We start from the raw sequence: 12,925 nt of genomic DNA on the forward strand, positions 1-12,925 counted from the left end.
GGATTTCACATGACTGCCCAGAGCTGCAGCCACAGGTGGGCCTGGGAGTGCATAGGCCCACCCACTTGGGAGCCAGACCCAACCACTGGGAAACCAGGCCCAGCTGGTCAGAATGAGTTTTCCCCCACAAAAGGGCTTTAATACAGACAGAAATACTCCTCACCACCCCCCACCTCTCCTCAGGCGATCATGCAGGTGAAGAAGCTGGATGTGGAGTTCCTTGGTTGGCATGGTTACACGTGGTCTGCGATTGTGTGGCCAGTTGAACATACTGCCAAATTTTCTAAAATGTCGTTGGAGGCAGCTTATGGTAGAGAACTCAACATTACATTATCTGGCAACCGCTCTGGTGGATATTCCTGCAGTTAGCATGCCAATTGCACGCTCCCTCAACTTGAGACATCTGTGGCATTGTGTTGTGACAAAACTGCACATTTGAGTGTTTTATTGTCCCCCGCACAAGGTGCACCTGTGTAATGATCTTGCTGTTTAATCAGCTTCTTCATATGTCACACAGGTCAGGTGGATGGATTATCTTGGCAAATGAGAAATGCTCACTAACAGGGATGTCAAAAGATTTGTGCAAAACATTTGAGAGAGCTTTTTGTGCGTGTGGAACATTTCTGGGATCTTTTATTTCAGCTCATGAAACATGGGACCCACACTTTACATTTATATTTTTATTCAGTGTAGTTTGTTCCACTCCATTATACATGTGACACAGACCAATTTTAAGCGCATTAGTGGTTTTGGGTGCATCTATTAGCGCTCTCTCATTTAGCAGATGCTTTTATCCAAAGCAACTTAGTCATGCTTGCATACATTTTACATCTGCGTGTTCCCATGAATCAAAACCGCTACCCTATATATTATATATATATATTATATATATAGTGGTGCATTCTGCTGAGGCAATGCACCATAGAGAAAATGCAACAGTAACAAAGAGATCTTGGAATGAAGGCACTCTGAGAAGAGGCTGGAAAGAACAGAATAGAGGCAGTTTGAAAGGTAGTTGAAATTCAACCTGGCACCATTAAGCAATTAGGCACAGGGGTGTGTGGTATATGGCTAATTTATCCCTTAGCCATGGCGTCCTTATGCACAACGCAATGCAGAGACGTGGTATATTGACCATATACCACAAACCCCCGAAGTACCTTATTGCTATTATAAACTTGTTACCAACGTAATTGGAACAATAAAAAATATTTTTTTGGTCATACCTGTGGTATATGGTCTGATATACCATGACTTTCAGCCAATCAGCATTCAGTGCTCAAACCACCCAAACGTCTATTTAAGAATGATGGAGGCCACTGTGTTATTGGGGACCTTCAATGCTGCAGAAATGTTTTGGTACCCTTCCCCATATCTGTTCCTCGACAGAATCATGTCTCAAATTGTTGAATACTTATGTAAATAAGGTATGTCTGTTTGACATTTTTCATAAATTTGCAAACAATGCTAAAAACCTGTTTTCACTTTGTCATTATGGAGTATTGTGAGTAGATTGATGAGGGTAAAATATATTTAATACATTTTGGAATAAGACTAACGTAACAGAATGTGGAAAAGGGGAATGGGTCTGAATACTTTCCGATTGCACTGTATATGAATGCAGCTACCAATACACTGAAACCAATGGATGCAGTCCATCACAGCGCACAACACTTTATTACGGGCGACAGGTTGAGGACACATCACTACATTCTGCATAAGAAAGTAGGTTGGCCCTCTTTGAAGTGTCATAGATCGATGCGTTGCTCTCTTTTTGTTTATAAAGCTCGTTTACAAAAACTCCCGCCTCACCTGACATCATTCATAACCTTTAGATGTATAAATGACCATACACGATCTCAGGGATTGCGACCTCTGGAGATTCCTTCGGTCTCTACAGTTAGGCAAATCCGTTGTAGTTTTCCCCCCACCTTTCTTGTGGAATAAACTAAAACTCTTGAAAAGTGGGTGAATTGGTGCCTCTAGGGCATTTACGATGGCTGATTGAAGACCGTTTTAATGAAACGTGTTTGTTTTTTAATGACTGGGTTGTATCTCTTTCGTGCTTTTCATATTGTATTGATGTGTATAATTTTTTATCTGTAAAAGAGACCTTGGTCTCAGCATGAGTCCTTGTCAAAATAATGGTTAAAGGTTGGGAACCATTGATGTATTGAGTGGCAGGCCTAATCAACAGTGTCATAGCATCAACTCACCTTCACTAGTAGAGAAAACAGTCAGCAGGATCCAGAGGAGCATGACCTACATGGGATACAGTATAGAATGTTAATTATTCGAGATCGGTCATTTGCGAAACGCAGTCAACTGCGTGCAGTTGGTGGAAAAGGAGTTGTAGGTTGAATGTGTTGTGAATGTCCGATGAATTTATTCTTGAAGCGTCATTTCAACGTTTGTTGAGCATATGACCGTCCGTACATAATATATGATTTGCTCCAATACAGGGAAGTTCAACAAATACACATATAGCTTCATTTGATTTAAAACCCAATTTGTGTACAGTTTCAGTAATAACTATGAATAGCTAAGACAGTATTCAGAACCTATCCAACAGTAAAAAAAAAAAAAGTGCGCACATTGCGTGATTGAATATGCCAATCAACTTCAGCCCAGTGTACAAATTCTTCTCGATTCCGGCAGGGTTTTCAAACTCGTCTTTCTGATTCCACGGTATCTGTCGAATTGGAGCCTCAATGTCCCGTTTGTTTCCTACATTCCATAACCAAGACCCAGTACAGAGCATATGTAGCCTGAACAACCACTTGTGGTCGCTGTTTACTTGTCTATGACTGTCGTGTGCGTTTCACCCGGCCTTCTCCCTTTTCCAGTTTTTTTTCTGCATAAAAATGTCTCAGTTTTCACCCCACGCGGTAGGTGGCGGCAATATACCGTTTTTGTTTGTAGTCCGCCAATAAAAACTCAAGAGAAGAAGGAGCTACCTTCCAGATTGCATCCGCATCAGAGCTGAGTTGAACACGGTTAAAATTCCTGCAACACAGAACTTCAGCGAAGTTATCAACATGCCTATGTTTTTGGTAAATACTAATGTGGCCAAGAGTGACATTCCGCCTGCACTGTTGTCTGAGGCCACAGAGGAACTGGCCAAGGCGATGGGCAAACCTGTGCAGGTGAGTCTTCCAAACTTGGCACAGCAATGCTTTTTTTGCCCCAGTTGTAGATAGCTAGCTAGTTGCTTTGATGCTGACGCATTTTTCTGCACCGAAAATTACTTTGCAGGGTACCCCTTTTGTTTCCCTTGAGAGACCTATTCAGTCTTTACCTATCCATAACAACCGTTATACAACTGGGCATGAGCATAGTGTAGTAATTCAAAAATAGAACAGGCTTTACAGTGCTGCAGGTCTGCTGTACTTTGATAGGTCCAGGACAGAAATACTGTAACACACAATCCAACAACTAGTTCTTATTTATTACAAATTTACATGAACAACCATGACAGTGAAATTGGAGTTTTCCTCATGCCTTTCAGACACACGATTGTTCCAGCTCCCACTATGTCCTGTGCTCTGTTTGTGTCTCTCTCAGTACCTTGCTGTGCACATCATCCCAGACCAGTTGATGATGTTTGGAGGGAAAGGAGACCCTTGTGCTCTCTGCTCCCTTCACAGCATTGGAAAGATCGAAGGAGCTCAGAAACAATACTCTAAACTACTGTGTGGACTGCTCAACAAACACCTGGGCATCTCCCCCGACAGGTAATGGACACACACATACATATGAAGTGTTCATGCAGTATATTAACCCATTCCTTGTGTCTATGTCAGGATCTACGTGAACTTCTTTGACGTGGAGGCAGCGAACGTAGCCTGGAACAACTCTACCTTCGGCTGATCAGGGGATCTGAACTTCAATGGGAGCTGACCCCTCCTTTTCCCCCACACCTTAATAACGGTAGTACAGCATTAGAGTAGGCTGCGGAGAGACCAGCAGAGATGCCCAGTTTCTGGGCTGACGTAGAGCAGCATTGATAAATGAACCCTTACTTTATGCAGACCCTTGGTTTGTACTGGACCCTTGGTTTATGCAGACCCTTGGTTTATGCAGACCCTTGGTTTATGCAGACCCTTGGTTTATGCAGACCCTTGGTTTATGCAGACCCTTGGTTTATGCAGACCCTTGGTTTATGCAGACCCTTGGTTTATGCAGACCCTTGGTTTGTACTGGACCCTTGGTTTGTACTGGACCCTTGGTTTATGCAGACCCTTGGTTTATGCAGACCCTTGGTTTGTACTGGACCCTTGGTTTATGCAGACCCTTGGTTTATGCAGACCCTTGGTTTATGCAGACCCTTGGTTTATGCAGACCCTTGGTTTATGCAGACCCTTGGTTTATGCAGGACCCTTGGTTTATGCAGACCCTTGGTTTATGCAGACCCTTGGTTTATGCAGACCCTTGGTTTATGCAGACCCTTGGTTTATGCAGACCCTTGGTTTATGCAGACCCTTGGTTTGTACTGGACCCTTGGTTTGTACTGGACCCTTTGCTTTGATGTTCCAATAAAGTGATTCTCATTGATCGCAAACTCTGTTTTCCCTTTGTCTTTAACTGACTGGATGCTTTGCATTGGGTTAATTGAGAGCATGCATGAAGCAGTTCAACATTACCTCACAGACTATCGTGTTAAATTATTAGGTAAAGTTCAAGGTATAGTTGATAGCCTAATGTAAACCACTCTGCGCTGGTGGAGTGATTTGCTAGGTGTGTATATTTGCCTTTTGTACATGTGCAAATAATTGGACTTGGTATATAATTGAATGTATGGTATAGAGTGCCCATGACACTTGATGTTTGGCATGCAGCCCATGTCCACCAATAGAGGACAGCAATAGAAACATGTCTTTTGACTTGTTGTGTATTTATCCTCTGTAATTTCTGGTAGATGTATCTGTTGGCTGATGTAACGTATTTTTAGATGTTAAATCAAAGACTGATGTTGTCCCGCTCCACCTGCGCTATACAGACAACCATCTTTGTTGCCTTGCACCATTTCTGGAGTTCAATCAGGGTCACTGGATAGAATGCTATCAGATTACATTGGAGACTGTTCTGAATTGAAACGATAGTACTGACACTAGATGTATAACACCCTCTATTGTTGCCACTGGTGGGTAAACACTTCAGCAGCCAAACCTCATTCATATGCTCACACAGTTGCTTAACATGTAGAATGGTCATCAGCACAGGTGGTTTACCTATATATCTTGCTTCAAGTAAACTTACAACTATGCCGGATTTCATGGTGAACACAAATGTAGCTTCCATGACTGGTGCACTTCTATTTGTAGCCTTGTATCATAGACAAGATGAAACATTGGGAAATTAGTATATGTTACGTTTGGTATGGTAAGTTTACTTAAGGCAAAAGTGAGAGTAGGGTGGGTGGGAGTATAACACAAACGTCAAGCAACCCAGTGGTTGCGTGTTTGAATTTCATCATGGACAACTTTACATTTTTGGCTAATTAGCAACTTTAACTACTTTTTAGCTACTTAGCATGTTTGCTAACCCTTTCCCTAACTAACCCTTTTAGCTAACCCTTCCCCTACCCCTTTAACCTAACCTTAAGCCTACCCTTATGCTAGCTAACGTTAGCCACAACAAATTGGAATTTGTAACATATTGTACGACTTGCAATTCGGATTCTGTGCTTCCAAATTTGTTTGGGGAAGGCCCTTTACTGTTTCAGCATGACAATGCCCCCGTGCACAAAGCAAGGGCCATTCAGAAATGGTTTGTTGAGATCTGTGTGGAAGGACTTGACTGGCCTGCAAAGAGCCCTGACCTCAACCCCATTACACACCTTTGGGATGAATTGGAACACAGACTGTGAGCCAACCTCAGTGCCCGACCTCACTAATGCTCTTGTGGTTGAATGGAAGCAAGTCCCTGCAACAATGTTCCAACATCTAGTGGAAAGCCTTCCTGGAAGAGTAGAGGCTGTTATAGCAGCAAAGGGGGAACCAACTCCATATTAATACCTGTGATTTTGGAATGAGATGTTATACAAGCAGGTGTTCACATGCTTATGTAGTGTATATACCATATGAAGCGTAACAAACTAAATGGACTGTCTCGGATTTACATGAATAATACTATATGCTCTGAGACCAGATTGCAATCTGAAACTAATGGAACTGTCCAAAGCCATGGGAAATCCAGGACCTGAGGTGAGTAAAAAGAAAATAACTATAGTGCAAATGAATGTACAGAACCCATTTCAAGTAGTGTTGTATACAGTGTCTTAACTTTTCCATAGCTCACAAACCGATGTAGTTGGAAGGAATGAAATGGAACTAAAATCTACAGCTATAAGCTGTACCTAAAACACTTGTGGACCAGCACTAGCTCTTAGAACTGAGGGACTTTTGAGAAGAATGGGTGTGACTGTTTACCTGTCAACATACGATGAATCATTCACATTGTATTAAGCCATTAAACAAAATAAATGTGTATTGACCAGGCTTGACATTATGGTAGATACAAGGTTTTTGATTTCTGCAGTACTTTTTCGTTGACATCTTTCCAGACCAGATGATGACGTTTGGGGGAACCACACGGTTCTGTCAACACCATTGGAGCTATCAGTGAGGAACAGAACCTGCTGTATTCTAAACTACTGTGTGAGCTGCTTAACAAACACCTGAGCATCGCTCCTAACAGGTACAGAACATGCTTGCATATACAGTGCCTTCGGAAAGTATTCAGACCCCTTGACCTTTTCCACATTTTGTTAGGTGACAGCATTATTCTAAAACTGATTCAATTGTTTTTTTTCTTCATCAATCTACACACAATACTCCATAACGACAAAGCAAAAACTGTTTTTTAGAAATCCTTGTAATTTATAAAAATATTCAAACTGAAATATACCATTTACATAAGTATTCAGACCCTTTACTCAGTACATTGTTGATTATGTAGCATGAACAAGGAGTAATTAAACATAATAAACACCATTCCCACTAGGTTGGGGAGGAATGGGTTGTGTGTTTTAAGTAAGCAAAAAGGATCATTAACCTGTTTGAACTGACTCAACTATAACTCTGGGGCGTTTAGATAAGACAAGGAGAGCCTCCCTAGGTTTTCCGTTATCTGGAACTGTCTGCTAAATAGTGATAGATAATGGTGAGACTTCAGAAGTTAATCTTGATATATTGTGTGTGTCAGGAGGGTGCGCTAGTGGGTTGGAATAAACTTTTGAACCTGCTTTGTCTTGGTCGAGAGGAGGAGATTCATGCTATAACCAATGACGTCATATTTTATATATAAACTGTTGTACGTGGTTCTATGGCAGCGCGCTCTGAGAATAAATACTATTCTCATTTTGATAAGACTGGTCTCTGTCTATTTTATGCAAATAAGAATCTTACAAATGATTAGAAACAGGCAGTGATTTTAATTAAATTGATTAATGAACATATATAAGAATTATGACATTCCGTTGACAGCACTGGAGCAGGTTTTCATCAAGGATCTCTCTGTACTTTGCTCCGTTCATCTTTGCCTCGATCCTGACTAGTCTCCCAGTCCCTGCTGCTGAAAAACATCCCCACAGCATGTTGCTGCCACCACCATGCTTCACCGTAGGGATGGTGCCAGGTTTCCTCCAGATGTGACGCTTGGCATTCAGGCCGAAGAGTTCAATCTTGGTTTCATCAGACCAGATAATCTTGTTTCTCGTGGTCTGAAAGTCTTTAGGTGCCTTTTGGCAAACTCCAAGTGGGCTGTCATGTGCCTTTTACTGAGGAGTGGCTTCCGTCTGGCCACTCTACCATAAAGGCCTGATTGGTGGACTGCTGCAGAAATGGATATCCTTGGAAAGTTCTCCCATCCCCACAGAGGAACTCCAGAGCTCTGTCAGAGTGACCATCGGGTTCTTGGTCACCTCCCTGACCAAGGCCCTTCTCCCCCGATTGCTCAGTTTGGCTGGGCGGCCAGCTCTATGAAGAGTCCTGGTGTTTCCAAACTTCTTCCATTATAATAATTATGTTCTTGGGGACCTTCAATGCTGCAGACAATGTTTTGGTACCCTTCCCCAGATCTGTGCCTCGACATAATCCTGGCTCGGAGCTTTATGGACAATTCCTTTGACCTCATGTCTTGGTTTTTGCTCTGACATGCACTGTCAACTGTGGGACCTTATATAGACAGGTGTTTGCATTTCCAAATCATGTCCAATCAATAGAATTTACCCCAGGTGGACTCCAATCAAGTTGTAGAAACATGTTAAGGATGATCAATGGCAACAGGATGCACCTGAGCTCAATTTCGAGTCTCATAGCAAAAGAGTCTGAATACTTATGTAAATAAAGTTTATTTTTATTTTTTTTATACATTTGCAAATTTCTAAAAACCTGTTTCCGCTTTGTCATTATGGGGTATTGTGTGTAGATTGCTGAGGATTTCTTTTTTTAATCAATTTTAGAATTTGTCTGTAACGTAACAAAATATGGAAAAAGTAAAGGGGTCTGAATGCTTTCCGAAGGCACTGTGTACACACACACACACACACACACACACGGAACACTTTGACCCATTCCATTTGTCTCTGTCTCAGGATCTACATTTGTAAAATGGAACGTGGCCTGGGACACCAACATTCGGCGCTGTTCTTTCATCAAAGAAATTAAATAAGAGTTGATTTAATTGGATATCTTATCCATCCAGAGACGGCATTGTTGTTACAATAAAAGTTAACTCTTGTTTATTGTGTTGTTTTGAGTGTTTATTCTATAAACATGAAAGGCGAGCAAGAAGATAACCATTAGTATAACATTCCATAGTCATTCTAAAAGTTTCTATTATCAGGAAAAAGTTGTATTATTTATGCTCCTAAAACCAAACAGTCATTGACAGGCAAATACAGCTGGTTCTTTACTTGGGCGGTAAATAGCAATGTTGAGCAATTGAGAGAAGAGCACTGCGCCCACTCTAGTGGCTTGAAGTAAGCAGTAGTATCATGGTTCATTGGCAGTCTATATAGAGGACCTATCATCTAATAATGTGTGGTTCGTGAACGATTCATTATTTTTGAACGACTCTTTTTACTGACTCGAGAGTCATTGATTCGTTTTTGAGTGATTCGTTCATTTTAGACGTTCGTTCTTAATGAATCCTACAGCAGGATTAGTACACGCTCCTCCGGCTCTGCGGCTCCGAACACCAACTGTCGGACATGCTCGTGTAACAGTATAACTTTCGTCAGTCCCCTCACCCATACCCTCTGCACACATCAACAACTGACACCCACGAAGCATCGTTACCCATTGCTCCACAAAAGCCGCGGCCCCTGCAGAGCAAGGGGAACCACTACCTCAAAGTCTCAACGCGAGTGACGTCACCGATTGAAATGCTATTAGCGCGCACCACCGCTAACTAGCTAGCCATTTCACATCCGTTACACTCGCAGGGAATAGATCATGAGCATAGAGGAGAAACATACATGTTTAGAAATGATAATTGATCACTGATAATTAATCGCTGATAATTGATCATTAAATGTTATGATGAACACCACTTTGAGGTTTGTAGAACCAAAACATACACAGCCTCTAGAATCTGCTCAACTCACACTCGAGAACGAATTGTTTGAGGGGCTGCAGTTCGCGAATGACATTGTGCTTATCGCACAGTCGTTCACAATCTAGTCCGGTTGTGGCCACAATTTAGTTTAAAATGTATCAAGAATTAATATGATTTGTATGCATAGCAATCAAAAAATGTATACTGTTTAAATCACACGTTTACATGTCTGTCACAAATGACAGCTTCAATAAGTCCCCTATTGTGAACGAGAATCTTGTAAAATCATGACTCTTTCAACTTTTCAGTTCACCGTTCGCCAGCAGGGGTCCTGTGTGCTCTCGGCATTACTGACTCGAACAAAATGAGTCTAAAGATTCGTTATTTTGACTGAACGGGTCGAAAAGATTTTCAGTAAAAAGAGCCGAACTTCCCATCACTACTATAAACACACCAATGGCAAATTACTTCCCGCTAACGAGAGACTTGCATTTCAGAGGCCACACCCCACTTGTATGCACAGAATGGTCTAAACTGTTTTAAGCACAGTAAATGTACTGAACATTTCTTGTGTTAAAGCTAGAATCTCTAGTTGCTACATCCATTTTTGGACTTAAATTAATTAATGAAAGGGTACTACGGGGTAACTGCCCCCAACCCCTTAGAACAACGTCTAATTGATGATACAAAAAATAAACGTTTGGAAAACAATTGGTATGTGGATGGTCATGCTTCGGCGAATAAACGATAAAGGGAAATAAATGGCTACAGTTTACAATTTTAGTTATTTCATGAAATGTTTTTAGAATTTTTTTTATTTTTTTTAAGTACCAGGTCACCCCCACCCTCCACCCTCCCCCGTGGGGTAACTGGCACCTGGGGACAGTCAGTGCTCAAGTACATAGCCCTGGGGACAGTCAAGCACATAGCCCTATTTGACAGTTTGTTCCTGTTTCCAGGTGGACTCCCTGGGTGCTGGTGTAATCTGGAAGCTACGTGCCAGTTTCATAGCTTGTTGAACTTTGGAAGTAGAGTGGATTTTTCCAGTGTTGGATTGATGTTGTTGCAGTTATGTCAGAGGCCATCCTCACCTTCCAGTACCAGCTCAATGGAGTCATGGAAACAGTCCTCAAAACTGCTGTGCATGAGATCACTCGGCTGGTGAAGTACAGCTTCCTAGAAGAAGTGACAGGGAGCAAGCGGGAAGTTGACGTCTTGAAGGAGAGGCTGCAGCAGTGTGAACACAGATGAAGGGATGGAGAGGAGAAGATGAGGGAAGATAAAGAGCAGAAAAAGAAGAGGGAAGAGTGCGAGCCGAGGGGGGTGTGTTGGAGATGTGGTTGTGCTGGAGACACCGAGAAGAGAGAAGAGGCTCTGTTAGGTGAATGAGGAGATATATATATATATATATTACACACACAAACAATATAGGATCTATAACTTTCTACTGTTTTGTCCTCCGCAGCAGAGGAAGGTTGTGTTATCAAACAGGAGATGTTCCAGTCAGGTGGACCCAGCACTCTCCCAGAGAGGGTCCACAGGAAATGGCCACACCCAGCTCTTCCTGTGTCTCTGAAAGGATGGAAGAGAGGGAGGCCCATGTCGTCTGCATCAAAGAGGAGCCTGATGACTGGGGGGGATCTGATTACCCAGATGATCACATCCACATATTCCCCCATAATGAGCCAGAGTCGTCTGGAGAGATTGAAGTCACATCATGGGGCCAGTGAGCTTCTTCCTACAGGAGCAGCACCATGGACCAGGAAAGAGCAGCACCTACTCCCAAGGTCAGTGATACCCACCCAGGGAACAGAGCATGCTGTGGGTGCCCTCAAGCACAGCCCCTACGGCCTGATGATCAACACAACGGCAGAGCTGGTGTCAAACCCTACAGCTGCCCACACTGTGGGAAGAGCTTCCCTCAGCTCCGAAATCTGAAAGACCACCAGAAGTACCACCACACAGGGAAGAAGGCCTTCACCTGCTCCCAGTGTGGTAAGGGTTTTGTGTACATGTGCCACCTCAGGGTACACATGCAGCGCCACACGGGGGAGAGGCCGTTCAGCTGCTCTGTGTGGGAAAAGCTTTAGCCTTCAGAGCGGCTTGAAGAGACGCAGGGTCCTTCACACTGCAGAGATGCCTTACCACTGGTAACAGATTCAATTCTAGAGCGGACCTGAAAAGACATGAACAGATAGATTCATGGAGCAAGGTAGACCTTTGAGATGAGGCAGGTTGATGGAGGATGGGGGGGATAACTGCCCACATGTACTATGTTCAATGTATCTATTAGTTGCTGCTGATTAATTTAATGTTGAAAGGAATAAAACTCTTTGAATAAATTATTCTCATCGTTTCTTAAATGATTGGTCACACAGTGTTATTTAATTGTTACATACACACACATCTTAAAAGTAAAAGAGTAATAAGCAAGTAGCCTTGTCTGAGCCCGAATGGCCCATAGAGCAACTTAGGCAAATAAATACTTGTGGAACTGTGCTTTAGACAGATTGTCACATCAAAAAATATGTACCAGATTTGTGTAATTGCATTGGCAGTATCATCACCTTGATGTCACAGATCAGTGGGGGAGGGACCCATCCTCTACAGTCTAGTTAGGTATTAGTTTATCTATAATGTATAATCTGTGCTATAATATACAGTAGTGTTCGGGAAACGAAGCTTCCTGAAGCATTGAGCATTTCAAGCGAATTGGGTCGAAAATATGTTAATTACTCTTGGCTTTGATCAACACGTACACTAGTGGCAGCTGCTGGTCAAAATAATTTAGAATAGCCAAATTATTATATTTTACGTCGCACGCGCTGGGTAGCCGTAGATAAAATCTTTGGGGTAACTTTTTTTGTCTTTTACAGAAACAAATCAGGTGGTCGATTGAGAAAACGACGATTCGGACGTCATTGATCACGTGCTTCTGACAAAGCGATAAAAGCAACAGCACACTGATTCGAGATAAATTGCTTTGCGATTTCTACGCATGCCTCGGAGTTCCGGTATAAAACGTGACATCACTAACATAGTTGCTGCCTGTCTCTTTTACCTCTGTGTGCAGTTCTAGTAGAGATAGGTAGGAGGTTTTGTAACTAGTTGATTTGTTGACGCACACCAAAAAATAGCGTTTGGAAAGTGGTAAGTATATTTTTGTTTGTGTCAAATGGTCAGAAAGCTGCTACACAACCCTGTGTTATTAGCTTAGTTAGCTAGGTGCTATTAGAAACGCGGGTGTATTTACATTCTACCGTTGCTTTCTATTGTATTGGGTGACACAGAAACAGTCCAGGGGAAACCAACAGTAAAATACAATTCCAATTCAACTTACTGTGCAGGAAGGGCAGGACGGTTA

At 42.3% G+C, this 12,925-nt stretch overlaps 2 protein-coding genes across 4 annotated transcripts in view; both read left to right on the forward strand.

Annotated features, from left to right (window-relative positions):
• The first annotated feature begins 2,929 nt into the window (after positions 1 to 2,929).
• Positions 2,930 to 4,561, forward strand: LOC118363386 (macrophage migration inhibitory factor-like). Its single transcript, XM_035744194.2, has 3 exons — positions 2,930 to 3,146; positions 3,565 to 3,734; positions 3,804 to 4,561. The coding sequence occupies exons 1-3, from the start codon at positions 3,039 to 3,041 to the stop codon at positions 3,868 to 3,870; spliced, it is 345 nt and encodes a 114-aa protein (XP_035600087.1). The 5' UTR covers positions 2,930 to 3,038; the 3' UTR covers positions 3,871 to 4,561.
• Positions 4,562 to 4,704: 143 nt separating this feature from the next.
• Positions 4,705 to 12,925, forward strand: part of LOC118363388 (zinc finger and SCAN domain-containing protein 21-like) — a 28,199-nt gene continuing 19,978 nt past the window's right edge. The window contains exons 1-2 of one of the 3 annotated variants that reach the window (XM_052488200.1): positions 4,705 to 6,699; positions 10,521 to 10,942. In XM_052488200.1, the coding sequence (XP_052344160.1) occupies positions 10,831 to 10,942 (112 nt within the window). In that variant the 5' untranslated portion in view covers positions 4,705 to 6,699; positions 10,521 to 10,830. Of the gene's footprint in view, positions 6,700 to 10,520; positions 10,943 to 12,517; positions 12,712 to 12,925 lie in introns of those variants that run through there. The other 2 variants (XM_052488198.1, XM_035744200.2) reach the window with 2 other exon arrangements.

The sequence above is a fragment of the Oncorhynchus keta genome, chromosome 30 (genome assembly GCF_023373465.1).
Source record: "Oncorhynchus keta strain PuntledgeMale-10-30-2019 chromosome 30, Oket_V2, whole genome shotgun sequence".
Taxonomy (NCBI): Eukaryota; Metazoa; Chordata; class Actinopteri; order Salmoniformes; family Salmonidae; genus Oncorhynchus; species Oncorhynchus keta.